This window comes from Bos indicus x Bos taurus, chromosome 9 (genome assembly GCF_003369695.1).
Source record: "Bos indicus x Bos taurus breed Angus x Brahman F1 hybrid chromosome 9, Bos_hybrid_MaternalHap_v2.0, whole genome shotgun sequence".
In the NCBI taxonomy this organism is placed as follows: Eukaryota; Metazoa; Chordata; class Mammalia; order Artiodactyla; family Bovidae; genus Bos; species Bos indicus x Bos taurus.
In genome coordinates this window covers 51,012,566-51,026,131 of record NC_040084.1, presented here as the reverse complement: position 1 = coordinate 51,026,131, position 13,566 = coordinate 51,012,566, and the positions used below count along the sequence as shown (strand labels likewise).

Genomic DNA, 13,566 nt, shown 5'->3' with positions numbered 1-13,566 from the left:
GGGTGGGAAACACCTTCAGGCTTCATTGTTAGGAAGTCATTGAATGTTAGTCCTTTGAAAAGGAAATTTCAGAAAGGTAACTAAGAGCCACCAATCCCCTCAAGTTGTGTCCCTGCTATTTCAGTATAAACAAGCTGTATTAATGCCAAATAGAATTTGCCTTGTACACTGATGGAATGTGTCCTTTATGCTGTCTCCCCTGTAAGGCCTCATACTCACCACTCAAAATTTAGCAGACTTTCTTTGATAAATTACTCAATGTAATCCTTGAAATAGCTAGACTGCCTGCGTGATATGGTTTTAGAAGTCTTCAAGCCATGCCTGTCTATAAAATATTCACTTGTGGACTACAAAAGAGGGGGTCACTTTTAATGATGAGATTGAGAACATGAGAAAAGGAGAAACAGAATATCCACAAATTCAAATAATTTCATTTTACAATACTGAACTTAGAACATTACATCTTACTGGTTTACACAGTAGTAAAGGTAAAATAGAATCATCCGTATGTGAGACATGGACAAACACAGATTTGGCAAGAATATGAAGAATGGGCGTTTCAACTTTCAGAAAACTTTTCCTTCTTCAAAACCGTTTATGACATGGAGACGGACGCACATTTAGAAACTTGTAAAATGTATATATAGACAATAACATATAAATCTATGTGGAAATTTTTTAATTGGGAAGACATTGTGCTGCATAATTAAAGATATTAATTTCTGTTCTTTTTAAAAGTAAATGTTTATTGTGTCTCACAAGAACTGGCAGCTTGGAAATGCATTTTCCTTGCTTCTTACAAATGCATCTCTAAGCCTGTAAGTCTTCAAGCTCTAAGGAGGTTTTCATTAAAGGAGCCAGCTGCCTCTTTGTGTGGATTGGTTGTTTAAAGCTGAAGCTCTAAAGTGGAAACCTCAGTTTTGACATTCTGTAGGCCCTTAGCAAAGAAGTTCCATTTAAATGTGGGGAAGCTCTCAAACAACTCCTGGATACTAGCAGAAGAGCAGAAAGTACAGGAATACAATGACTGGAATAAGGGAGAAAGGAGAATAAGAGAAGGGACTTGGAATCCTCCTCCAAGGTGGATATATTAAAAAGAAAATCCCAGTAGGTAATTTTACCCAAGTTTAAACCAGCTGCCACCTTGGAAGAAAATTCCCTTTGTTTCCTGATTTCCATTATCATAAAACTATTAAAACATCAATAAGAAATAAATTAAGATCTATCAAATGAATAAATACCATCTCACCTCTATCTTAATAAGTGCATCCTTTCAGCTCAATGTTTAGGAGTGATTATGGCGGTTTTTCTGCCAAGACTTGGTATGGAGCAATACAATAAATGATATTTTACACATGGTGTGTTTACTAGATGAAGTTAAAATCTAGTTCAAATTAGAGTGTACAGGTTGATATCATTAGTGTTACTCATGTGAAGACTTTGGGAGATTCTGGTCAAGGTGCTGGGCACTACTAAGACCCAGGTCTGGCTCACGCTTTTGAGAAGTGTGACAATGTGGGGATAAATATCCTTTTGGTTTAGCTCGGATTCTGAGTTATTTTCTCTCCAAGCAGTGCAGTAGGAAGTCCGCACCAATTCCTCAGACCAGTCCAGGTCAGGATACCGACTCAGCTGAGCCCTTGCTGAGACCTAGAGGAAGGGGATGGGCTGGTGAGGTTGCTCAGGACGCCTGGAGCTTGTTCTCGTGAAAGGGGCCCGGGGGACCCAGCAGTCAGCCAAGGAGGCTGCGAGGCCGGCGTGAACCGCTTGCTCAGCCATTGTCCTAGCCAGTGATCTCGGGGAACTGTACTGGAGTGAGGGAGATATCAAGACACCTTGTCAGTTCAAAGCATTTTAGGTTTGTTTGAAATCCTCTCCACGTCAACGTAAGCAGCCTCTGTATTCGAACAGTGCTTTGAACAGTGAAAGGGAATGAGCTGAATCAAAACCTGGAGGTGTCTCCCCGAGACACTTTCAACGTGCTTTTATGAGGGTGGAGAAATGCAGGGAGACGCGTGGACTCTGCTCCGGTGGTGTCAGCCGCAAAGAAAGGCGCCCACGACGGTGGGAGGAAAGGAAGGGAGGACCAAAAACCCCTCATCGGGGGTCTAAAACCTCTGAGGTTCCTGGAGCCCCAGGAAGGGGCTTCGCCGGGAGGCAGACTGGAAGCCGAGGTACCCAGGACCCGGCGTTCGCGCCAACCGGGCCTCCGGCGACAGGCGGAGAGGCGGGGGTGGCGCGGGGGGAGGTGGTACCCAGAGACACTGTGCGCGCCCAGCCCAGCCCGCCCGGTGATTGGCCAGGCTGCGGGGGTGGGGGTGGGGTGCAGAGGCTGAGGCTCAGGGGTAGGGCAGTGCTTTGTGTACTCCCGGGGATTTATTGGGTGCATTAATCGAGTAGAACCACCCGGCTTACCCTGTTGGGAATGTTTCGGCTCCGTTGCCTGCCAGCGAAATGAAGCGAAGGTGGGGGGAAGGGGTGGAGTGGAGACCTGGGACGTCAGCATGGGCTGAATCTCCGAGCAGTCATCGTCAGTGAAGTCCCGCTGCAGACAGGAAGTTTGGATGTACACATGCAGCCTATTCTTGTTCCCCCACCCAAAACCCCAGCGCCCAAAGCCTGAAACTGGGGGAAGGGAGGCAGAAGGAGAGGAGGGTTTGGGTTGGGGGGAATTTTAAACTGACTCCGAGTCTGGCCGCCTTGGTTCCCTCGGAGATTGGAAACCTTTTTCTTCCCTCGAGTGTTTCACCCCCACCGGCTGCAAAGGGCCTTGTCCCTTGAGAAATGAGAAATCAAATCCAGAGAAAAGCAGACACCTGCCCCGGAAGGGGGAGGGGGCGAGCTTTTCAGCATCCGGACGCGGCCCTTCCCGGCGGCTGGATCCATCCATCTGTGGGAGCTCCGAGTTGTCCCAGCCGAGCGGTTGGGGAGGAGGACAGCCGGCGGCCGGGGGTAGCGGGGCGGGGGGTGGGGGGGGTGGGGTGGGGGTGGAGGTGATGAAAAGAGGCGCGGCGGGTTGGGCCAGGACGTGGCTGGCGAGTGGCCCGTGCGCTCCCAAAGCCCCAGGAGAACCAGGCGCCCAGCGCTGGGGACACGGAGGCGCTGCTGAGGGAGGCGGTCCTGCCCTCCACCCAGCCCCTTCACTCCCGGTCGAGCAGCCGCGGGCGCCAGCGGCCGAGTCTGCGCGCTTCCAGGCTTGGACTTTTTCATTTTTTCCTAGCCGGGCAAAGTTACGGGATTCCTAGCAGCCCCCAGGCGCGCGGCCAGAGTGGCTCCGCGCTTGCGCGAGAACCCAGCGCCAGAAGGTGTGTGTCCTCGCCTCGCCGCGCGGGTGCGCGCGTGGGGAGATGCAGGTCCGTTCGGTTGGCGGCCTGTGGGCTCGCCCCTCCCCTAACCATTTCTCTCTCTCTCCCCCACACACGCTCATAAACACAGGGCACGTGGAAATTCTCCGCCAAAGCGCCTTGCCCGGGCGAGTGCTCAACTCGGTGATTTATAAACAGCTCAGCCACTCCCCAAAGACCTCCGCTCCTCGTTAGTCATGATGAATTCTCCGGCCCGTTCCACTTTGCTGTCTAGATTAAGATGCTCGGAGGCCCCAAAGTGCTCCCCTTGAGCGTTGATTTGGCTTCCCTCACAAACTCACGATCGCCGGCAACGCCAGCACTAAAGGCAACGACGGAGGGTCGGAGGGCGGAGGGTGAGAGGTGGGGACGCAATTCACTTTCCCTGTGGTTGTGTTTTTACCCCCCCCCCCCCCACGCCACCCCCTTCCAGGGCAGCAACTTCTGATTCGTTTTGCAGTATTCGCGCGGTACACTCGAGCGTGCGTGGTTGCTCCGCTGCTACAGCACCGGCCTGCGCCGGATCCTCCTACCCTTGCTAGCAGGCTCCGAAAGCGGCGGCAGGCACCTGCTCCGGGTGGCTGCGGCGCTGACGGCGCGACGCGCTCGTGCTGGGTAGAACCGTACTGCCGGTGCAGGGTCCCGCAGTCTCGCTCCGGAGTTCTCTGCTGAAGGCTAAGCAGACAGCTTCGCCAGTGAGCGCCTGGAAGCTGAGTTAGACCACCCCACCCGCTGGCGTCCGCCGAAGTTTAGGATTCGGAAGATTCCCCTAGTACAGCCCATTTTCCTTCACTCGCTCTTCCTCTCTTTCGAAGCAGCTAACGGAAAAAGTTGCATCCAAAAGCTCAAGGAACACGGAAAGCGCTCACGCAGTCGAAGCCGCCCTTGGTGCCTCCCTGCCCCTTACCCAGAGGCCGAACACCCCCTTGACAGCGCTCCTTGTCACAAAGAGAAGGTCTACTCGAGTAGGATCCTAGTTTTCCCTAAATCCAAACCTGTGCGCGCCCCCAGTGTTTGAATGTGTCAGAGACTTTTAGAGTTTTGTTTTGTTTTCAGTCCAGACCGCTGCGCTGTTAGAACAGGCAACTCCTCCGCTCCTGAACAAGTAGTCTCTTACAAAACCGAGGCGCCGGTGGAGCCTGCCTTTAATGGGGTCCTCACTCCGAGGTGCTGGAAGACCATCCGGTCTGGAACCTAAAAGGAGGAGATCTGGCGCTAGCGGGGTGGGGAGAGGCGAATAAAAGCACCTTTGGGGAGGCAAAAGTGTCACACCTGGAGCAAGAAGCACATGGGCACTGAAATTCTAATAGTTGGGGAAAGGAGACTTCAACGTGTGTGTGTGTGAGGGGGGGTGTAGCCTGACTTCTGGCTCTAGGTATGAGACGTTGGGGTGTATGTGTGTATGTGTGTCCCAAGGTGAATAAAAGTCGGACTCCCCCTGGATTGTGGGGACTCAGCCTTTCTCTTCCTCTTTCTTCACTCCTTCTCCCGCCCTATTGGGAGGAGAAGGTGGACCGACACCCCGCCCCCCCACCGCCACCCAAGTCTTGCAAGTGGCTGTGGTCGACAGAGGGCCGGGGCGCCCCCGCCCCCCGCCACTTCTCCGCCCGGACCGCCAGGCGCGTCTGCTTGGGAGACAGATGGGGGGCGGGCCCATCCTAGAGGGTCGGAGGAGGCCGGGGGTGGGGGAGAAGGGGAGGTGAGAACTCTGAGAATCTGAATGGGGCCGGGGTGGAGGGGGGTGGGGATCAGAGAACAGCTAAAAGGACTCCGCGCCCGGGGTGGGGGGGGGGGAGCGGAGGAGGGGGCATCTCTGCGCCAATCAGTGGCGCCGGCCTGGGAGGTTGCTAGCGGTATCCACGTAAATCAAAGGGCGCGGAGCCAATGGGAGGGGGTGGAGGGGGCGGGGCCCAGGCGCGTGCCGCTGCGAGCTGGCGCTGCCAAGAGAGCGGGAGAGAGCTGGAGAGAGCAGGGAGAGGGGGGAGCGCTGAGCTAGTCGGAGAGTGAGCGAGAGCAAGGAGGGAGAGGAGGAGAAAGAGAGCGAGGGCGGGCGGGCGGGAGGCGGCGGCGGCGGCAGTAATAGCAGGAGCAGCCACAGAAGGCGTCGGAGCGGGCGTCGGAGCTGCCTGCTGGCTGGGAGAGAGAGAGAGGAGAGAGACGGAAAGCGAGCGAGGAGAGGAGCCCGAGGCGAAAAAGTAACTGTCAAATGCGCGGCTCCTTTAACCGGAGCGCTCAGTCCGGCTCCGAGAGTCATGGCGACCGCAGCGTCTAACCACTACAGCCTGCTCACCTCCAGCGCCTCCATCGTGCACACCGAGCCGCCGGGCGGCATGCAGCAGGGCGCGGGGGGCTACCGCGAGGCGCAGAGCCTGGTGCAGGGCGACTACGGCGCGCTGCAGAGCAACGGGCACCCGCTCAGCCACGCTCACCAGTGGATCACCGCGCTGTCCCACGGCGGCGGCGGCGGGGGCGGTGGCGGCGGCGGCGGGGGCGGGGGTGGCGGCGGGGGCGGCGGCGACGGCTCCCCCTGGTCCACCAGCCCCCTGGGCCAGCCGGACATCAAGCCCTCGGTGGTGGTACAGCAGGGGGGCCGAGGCGACGAGCTGCACGGGCCGGGTACCCTGCAGCAGCAGCAGCAGCAGCAACAACAACAGCAGCAGCAGCAGCAGCAACAGCAGCAGCAGCGGCCACCGCATCTGGTGCACCACGCCGCCAACCACCACCCGGGGCCCGGGGCATGGCGGAGCGCAGCGGCTGCGGCGCACCTTCCGCCCTCCATGGGAGCGTCCAACGGCGGCTTGCTCTACTCGCAGCCCAGCTTCACCGTGAACGGCATGCTGGGCGCCGGCGGGCAGCCGGCGGGGCTGCACCACCACGGCCTGCGGGACGCGCACGACGAACCGCACCACGCGGACCACCACCCGCACCCGCACTCGCACGCGCACCAGCAGCCACCGCCCCCGCCGCCCCCGCAGGGCCCGCCTGGCCACCCGGGCGCGCACCACGACCCGCACTCGGATGAGGACACGCCGACCTCGGATGACCTGGAGCAGTTTGCCAAGCAGTTCAAGCAGCGGCGGATCAAACTGGGATTTACCCAAGCGGACGTGGGGCTGGCGCTGGGCACCCTGTACGGCAACGTGTTCTCGCAGACCACCATCTGCAGGTTTGAGGCCCTGCAGCTGAGCTTCAAGAACATGTGCAAGCTGAAGCCTTTGTTGAACAAGTGGTTGGAGGAGGCGGACTCGTCCTCGGGCAGCCCCACGAGCATAGACAAGATCGCAGCGCAGGGGCGCAAGAGGAAAAAGCGGACCTCCATCGAGGTGAGCGTCAAGGGGGCTCTGGAGAGCCATTTCCTCAAATGCCCCAAGCCCTCGGCCCAGGAGATCACCTCCCTCGCGGACAGCTTACAGCTGGAGAAGGAGGTGGTGAGAGTTTGGTTTTGTAACAGGAGACAGAAAGAGAAAAGGATGACCCCTCCCGGAGGGACTCTGCCGGGCGCCGAGGATGTGTACGGGGGGAGTAGGGACACGCCACCACACCATGGGGTGCAGACACCCGTCCAGTGAACTCGAGCGGGAGGGGGAGGGGCAGAGCGCGGGGCTCCCCCTCCCCTTTGGTCCGCGGCCCTTTCCCGACCCCCTTGTTCCCTCTCTAACTTCTGATTGTTATTTTCTTTTTAATTATTATTTCCCCGTCCCTTAAAAAGAAAAAAAATAATAATAAGGAAAACAACTAAGGCACTGGACTATCCTTTAAACGGTAGCAGGTGTAATGATGTTTTGACCTTTACAGACTAGTACCCAGGCAATGGAGTGGAGTGTCTCCTAGAGAGAGTGAGCAGAGTATGTGTGTGTGTGTGTGTGTGTGTGTGTGTGTGTGAGAGAGAGAGAGAGAGAGAGAGAGAAAGAGAAAGAGAGAGATGGCGAACACTGAGTTAAATACCTGGCAAAACTAAATAAATTACCAAAAAGAAAAAATTCCACCAAACCGTAGTAAATACAAAACACAGCTCCTGATGCTCGGTGTTGGCACATGCTGCTGTGTTTATTCAATGTGGATCCCCATCAGGAAAGAGGGAAAAATACACACGTTCTTTGATGTAGGCAAAACTTAACCACATAAATTTGCACTGCAGGAAAATTGAAGTTTACATGAACAAAGTCACGAGCATGTTTTTTCTTTCTCCCACCGTTAATTTTGAAATTGCCGGGTTGGGTTTGGTTTGATTTCTGGGAGAGAGTTGAAGCCAGCTTTTGGCCACTCTCCATTTCTAATGCTCTTGTGTTGCCCCTCCTTATTCCTACTGTTTGTGAACTTTGGTTACCTTCAGATCCCATCTCCTTACATTAGGATAACGTTTATTTGCTCCTTTTACCAAAGCAAACCCGATCGTCTTCATACAAAATAAACAATTCTCTGCTTTCAGGAAATGGGCATGTTCTACCCGCTTTATCCAAGGCAAGAATCCTGTTTGGAATACAAAAATGAAAGTGAAGCATTGGTTTCGGTGACCAGCCACAAAGTAAACTTCATTTTCAGGCAGTGTTTCTGGGGGAGGTTGTGGAGGGGAGAAAAAGCGAAATCGATAGTGAGTGACTGATTGCTTCATTTTATCAGGCGGGGCCCATTGTGAAAGAGCTCAGAGGAAATGCCGAGGTTAAATATATTTTCAGAGTTGTCCAACAGAAGGAAAGTGGCACCTTGAAAGGAACAAGGGAAATATATATCTTCAGACACCACCGCTCAGTTGTTTGCCTTCAGTTTTAATAACTTAATTATGAGGAATTATTTGTGCTGACAGCAGCAGTTAAACTTTGTTCCTCTAATAGCTTTTTTTTTTTTTTAACATAAAATAATCTGGGAACTTAATGGTGTATGCATAGACTATGATTCTTAGCACACAAAATACCCACATGCCTACAGAGAATATCTCCACTCTAGGCTGACTTTTGTCTTCACTAGCTCATTTGTTTATCAAATCATATATAAGGTCCCACACCCTATTCGTATGTAATTTATTACAGAACATACCAGTTTGACTTGGACAGCTTTCCCCCCTCTTTTACTAAAGAAGCCAAATGAAGTATAGGAAAACAATGTTATTTTCAATCCTTCCTACTCTCCCTTTGTTAACAGTTTTAAGTGCGTTTTTTTTTTTTTTTTTTTTTGACCTTATCTTGATGGAAAACGGTTGACTCCCTTAACAAAAGACTCTACTGAGAAGTTTAAGTGGGGGAAAAAAAAAAAAAACTTGTAACTTTACTGAAAATAAATACCATTAAACTGTGATCAGTTAAAATATTAAATAATAATCAGCACAAAAGGGCGCTAAAAGGGAAAATACTTTGTATTCACCTTAAAAGTTTGGGGCTTTTTTTCCTGGTTAGGTCTTAGACAAATTTTTATTTTAAAAAATTAAATTCTCACTACCAGAAAATGATGGTTCAGCATCAAATTAGCATTGCAATTAGTAGTTAAGGTTTTAGGAACTATGCTTTATATTGTCTTTTCAAACACCTGTGATTGTTTCATTTTCAGTGTTTTTGCAAGATAAATGATGGCTTATAAATGGGCATATTTATTTGCCTGTATTTCATTTCCCCCAGTGAAGGTCTCAAGGAGATGGGCATGGAGCTCCTTGGGGGTGCATCATGCCGCCTGTTCCTGAGGTGTGGGAACTGGCCTTTAGAGAAGCAATCCAGAGCAGGGCATAGAGCCAATGGTAAAGGGAGGAAATGAATTTTCAAATTCTTATTACCAAGTGGGTAAGGTCAGAAGCTGGAGTTCAGGGGATGTGTCTGTAGCCTCTAACTCTCATAGGTTTACTAAGATGAAAGTTACCACTGAACCTTACCACTATGTATATATGTTTAATATCTGTCTTTTGAAATGCAGAAATAGTTTAAATGTTTCTTTGTCTATTTTCTTTTTTTTAAATGCTACCCAGGGAAATATTTTCATATCATTTTTAAGTGGCCTGCCTCAATGTATATTTATTTCTTTTAAAGCAAAAAGGTTCTGGAAACTGTTTTTCTGTAGCTTTAAATGAGTAGGTAAGCAAAATCTATATGGGATGTAATTTTTTTTTGTTCAGTCTCTTTAAAAATACTTTGTTTTGGTACATTTGGTTGTGCTTGTGGGGAAAATAAAAACGCAGAGATCCTTATATATTTATGTTAAAGTAATATTTTATTATCTACATAAAACAGAAATGCACAATACCTTCGTAGTTTGTTCTAATTATTGAAATATCTTTATTTTATTTTAAAAATAGTGCCAAGTTTTAAGGGGGGAAAACCCTAGACCTTATACTGACTGAGTTGAGTTGTGTGTAAACACTTCCCTTCCTTTATACTTCATAAAGTTTTGGAATAAATTTTATGCATATACTGCCAGATTTCATGTTTATAACTTTCAGGAGCTTTTTTTTTTTTTAAGAGCAATTACTCTTCTGGTTCACTTTTCTTTGCAAAAACTATCGGTCCCAAACCTTGCAGTTACTATGCCTGTAGCATTTCATTGAAATGGTCCCTGGGTTTGAGCTTCAATTTGTTTCCATTTCATGGTCTGACAAAGAGATATTTGTCCTCTGATATATCTGCAGTGTCCCTGCATCTTCCTTCTAGGTTAGCTTTACCTTATCTGATTGTGCTTTTTTGGAGAGCATCCATGAAACTAGGTGAACTTTGATCTTTACCCACATGTCCTCACATAATTTGGGACCTACAGAAGAGCAAGGCTTAGTTAAGAGAGTTATTCTTTTTCATGATTAACAAATATCTTTCAACAAAGAATGCTTCTGGCAATATGCACTATGTGTGTTTGCCAGGTGATTAGAGGTGGGTGCTATATGTTTTTCCTTTCAGGCTTACAGAAAAAAAATGGGATTTGCAATGGTTTATACGGTAGTGTCTATTTCTCATCAGCCAAGCAAACAGGATCTGAAACAGGAAATAAAAGAAAAAGAAAAGAACATATGAAAGAGACTCAAGATTGGGATGTGAATAACATTGTTTCAGATAGTCTTAGAGGGAACATCACACTTAACCAAAATCAGTTTTAAGGTTAGTGAGAAATACAAGCAGTGTTGCATTAGTTTACAAGTTTGCTGATGTATTTAAAACCCTCCTTGGAACAGTGGTTTAAGTATATATGCCCATTTGAAAGGTAGTTTCTGGGCTTATTACATCTGATCATCCTTTCTAACTCCTAGTCAATAATACCCAGGTCCCAAACAGATTCAGCCAAATGACCTTATCAATAGTCTGAAAGAGAAGTGACAGAAAGAAGAAGTATTTTGTGACCGCAGTCATGCTGATGGGTAAAATGTTTAAGCTGGCTATAGATTTGAGTTCTGGGTCAATATCCCCCTCCATTGTAGGCAGAAAACAAGCAGCATGTGCCCTCTGCAGGGCATTTGAGTGGACCTTGAGAAGGTGTTTTTTGTTCTTAGCCACAGGGGCTACTGACTGGAAACCGTCACGTGTTAAACGGACACGCCATGGTTTTGACCCACGCCTGCCATTCCGACTCTAGAACTACTCTGGCAGTTTTTGATGCCCTTTTGGGGAGTGTATGGCATGCTAAGATGAAAAACTCCGTCATTGCCACTGAGAGAAATCTGTGGGGCAGTCATCCCTAAAATGCTGACTAGCCATGACCAACCCTTTCGTTTTCCTAAAGACAATAACGCAGAATACAGCCATCCTGAAAGAGTTCCTGTGTTTCCTTTTAAAATTTATGGTGTAAGATGGGGAAGAAACAATCCTGTGGGAGAGTTATGTGATGGTCAGCTGGAGGGAATGGCCATAAATAATATTATGCTTGGCACTTCTAAACATTCTCGGTTCCCACGAAGTTACCTCCTTTATATTTCAGATGCAACAACAATAGCAATATTCTCCTTCCCCTCCAGCTCCTACTGGGGGAGCCACACTGGTTGGCAAAATTTTCTGGTGAAATGGCTTTAATAAAGGCACTCATCTTTCTATCATTTTATTTCTCCAAAAGCAACTAATAAAGAGATGCAACAGCAACAATGGGGGTGGGGGGGGCGGTATGTGAACGCACTGGTACCTGCCCTTGTGTGTCTATATGCTGCATTCATTTGCCTTTTATTTGCCTTACTGTGGAAGCAGCGACTTGGATAGTGCTGGATTGCAGGGTGAGAGAAATGATCTTTTTATCACTGGTCTCTGTGATTTGTCTTTGTTGATTTTTCAATCAGTTTATAGAACTCAGTTCTAGATTCTATTAAATTCCTAGACAAGGTAAAGAATGAGGGAAAGAACGGAGCTTATACAGAAAAAAGGAAGAAGGATGGTGAAGGGAAGGTCAAAGGTATAAGTGTTTTTTGGGGTCTGCTTGTATATCTCAGTGAGGCAAAAGGGACGGTGTTTATTTAAAATGAAAAGAAAAAGATGCATCTTGAAGTACTATGGACAAATCTTGACAACATGACTAAATGGGACCTACAGCTAAATTTTAAACAAATGTTTTCCCTGTTCAGGGAAGTTTACTTTTTCAATGATGCATAGTCTCTTAACAGGGGGCAGATGGTGGTAGGAGAGAACCAGGGTTCCTGGTACCTATCACCACTTGATTCAGGATGGGAAATAATGCACAAGTGGCAGGGGCTTGCCACTTAACTAGCAAATTATGGAATAAACTTGCTCACCTTTGTAGAACTTAAGCCAGACTTATTTCAATGCCCCTTATGTAGATGTGAGTACAGAGGGCCAGAAAATGGCTTTTTAGTTTTCTTTAAGGCTTTGCTTGGTTATGGAGATAAAGAAAAATCAAAATATTTTCACATTGTTCTTGTATTTGGTGGGAAGCTAGGAAATATGTTTCCTCCCCCCCCCTTTTTTTTAAGAAAAAAAGTTAATTAACTTTATCATGTAGTACTTTCCCTTTACCATAATAACAACTCTGCTTGGCTTAGCTATTAGAGATTTTAAATACAATATCATGTCGCATCAAAACAACCCTGGCCTCTCTCATTGTTCCCAGAATTCTGGTTGTTGATAACATGAAGATGTATTACTTTTTTTAATGTCTTAAATGTTATTTAATACATCAGTAAAAGTGCATCTATATCTTAAACTTCATTTCTTCCACGTCTTTTCTGAGTTTTTATAGCTCTTTGTCTGGGATTGGGGTGGGGGGGACTTCCTTAGGCGCCTCGCCTATGAGGAGCCTGGGCTCTGGGGTGGTGTGTAGCTGGCAGCAAACAGCTCTCTGCTCTCAGAATGGGGAGCTGTCATCTAGAGAAAAGAAGAAAATAAATGCCCCACAAAGACTCACTTGTCACTGATTTCAGAAAGACAGGGGAGCACTTGGACCCCATCTGAGTAATATGGAGGGGATTTTGATTGTTATAAATTGTATACGATTCTCAGTGTGCAGAACGACGGTGATAGGAAACCTCGCGGTGGAGTAAATTTGAATCTGCATCCATTTTGATTTGGAGCATGTATTTTTCCTCCCACCAGTGTTTCCTCTGGGTTTGTTGTTCAAAAAGAAAGAAAGAAAAAAGCCACGCACAACTAAATATGGCCAAAGTTTGGCAGCAGAGTGGGAAAAAGAAAAAGTTTCTTGCGGGCTTGTAAAATCAGCCATTGTGAATTACTGGGCTCTACTGTTTGGGCAAATCCTTGTGCAAAGTGTTGGGAGTCCTCCGTCCTGCTCTTAAGAAATCTCATTCCGTCCGAGGAATTTTGTGTTCCACAGCACTGGATTCTGGAGAGAATGATTTGACATTAACAACTTTGTGTTTATTTGTTTGCTCTCCTAACAATATTCCTTCCAAGTTGTTACAGCGACTGAGCCAGGCGGACTAGTGTCCTGCGCGCGGGTCTCGGCTTGGCGCCCGGGAGACACCGCAGCCCGGCTGCGCGCCCCCTACCTCGGAGAGCCCAGCTTGGAAAGGTAGACCCGGTTTGCTCCCCTCATCCCCCTCCGGCTGGGCGGTTGGGGGACAGAAGGGAGAGGAGCCCCGCTTTCTCCCGATTCCAGCCCTGGCCTTCGCTGAGGGATGCAGAACCACCTCTAAGTGTTTTCGCCAGACATGGAGATTCTCTGAGGCTCCAGAGGCGGACGCCCCAACCCTTTAGGGGGAGGTTGAACAGCCCAGACCTTCTGAGCCATTCCAGCACACTCCTTGTCCAGGCAGATCCTGGGAGGCCGAGAGAGGGTAGACGACGGGCAGATCTGGTTA

General features: G+C 48.9%; 1 protein-coding gene across 1 annotated transcript; it reads left to right on the top strand.

Moving 5' to 3' along the window:
• Window positions 1-5,376: 5,376 nt before the first annotated feature.
• On the top strand, window positions 5,377-12,452 carry POU3F2 (POU class 3 homeobox 2). Its single transcript, XM_027551362.1, has one exon. It carries the CDS (start codon window positions 5,597-5,599, stop codon window positions 6,911-6,913), a length of 1,317 nt encoding a protein of 438 aa, XP_027407163.1. The 5' UTR covers window positions 5,377-5,596; the 3' UTR covers window positions 6,914-12,452.
• Window positions 12,453-13,566: the final 1,114 nt, after the last annotated feature.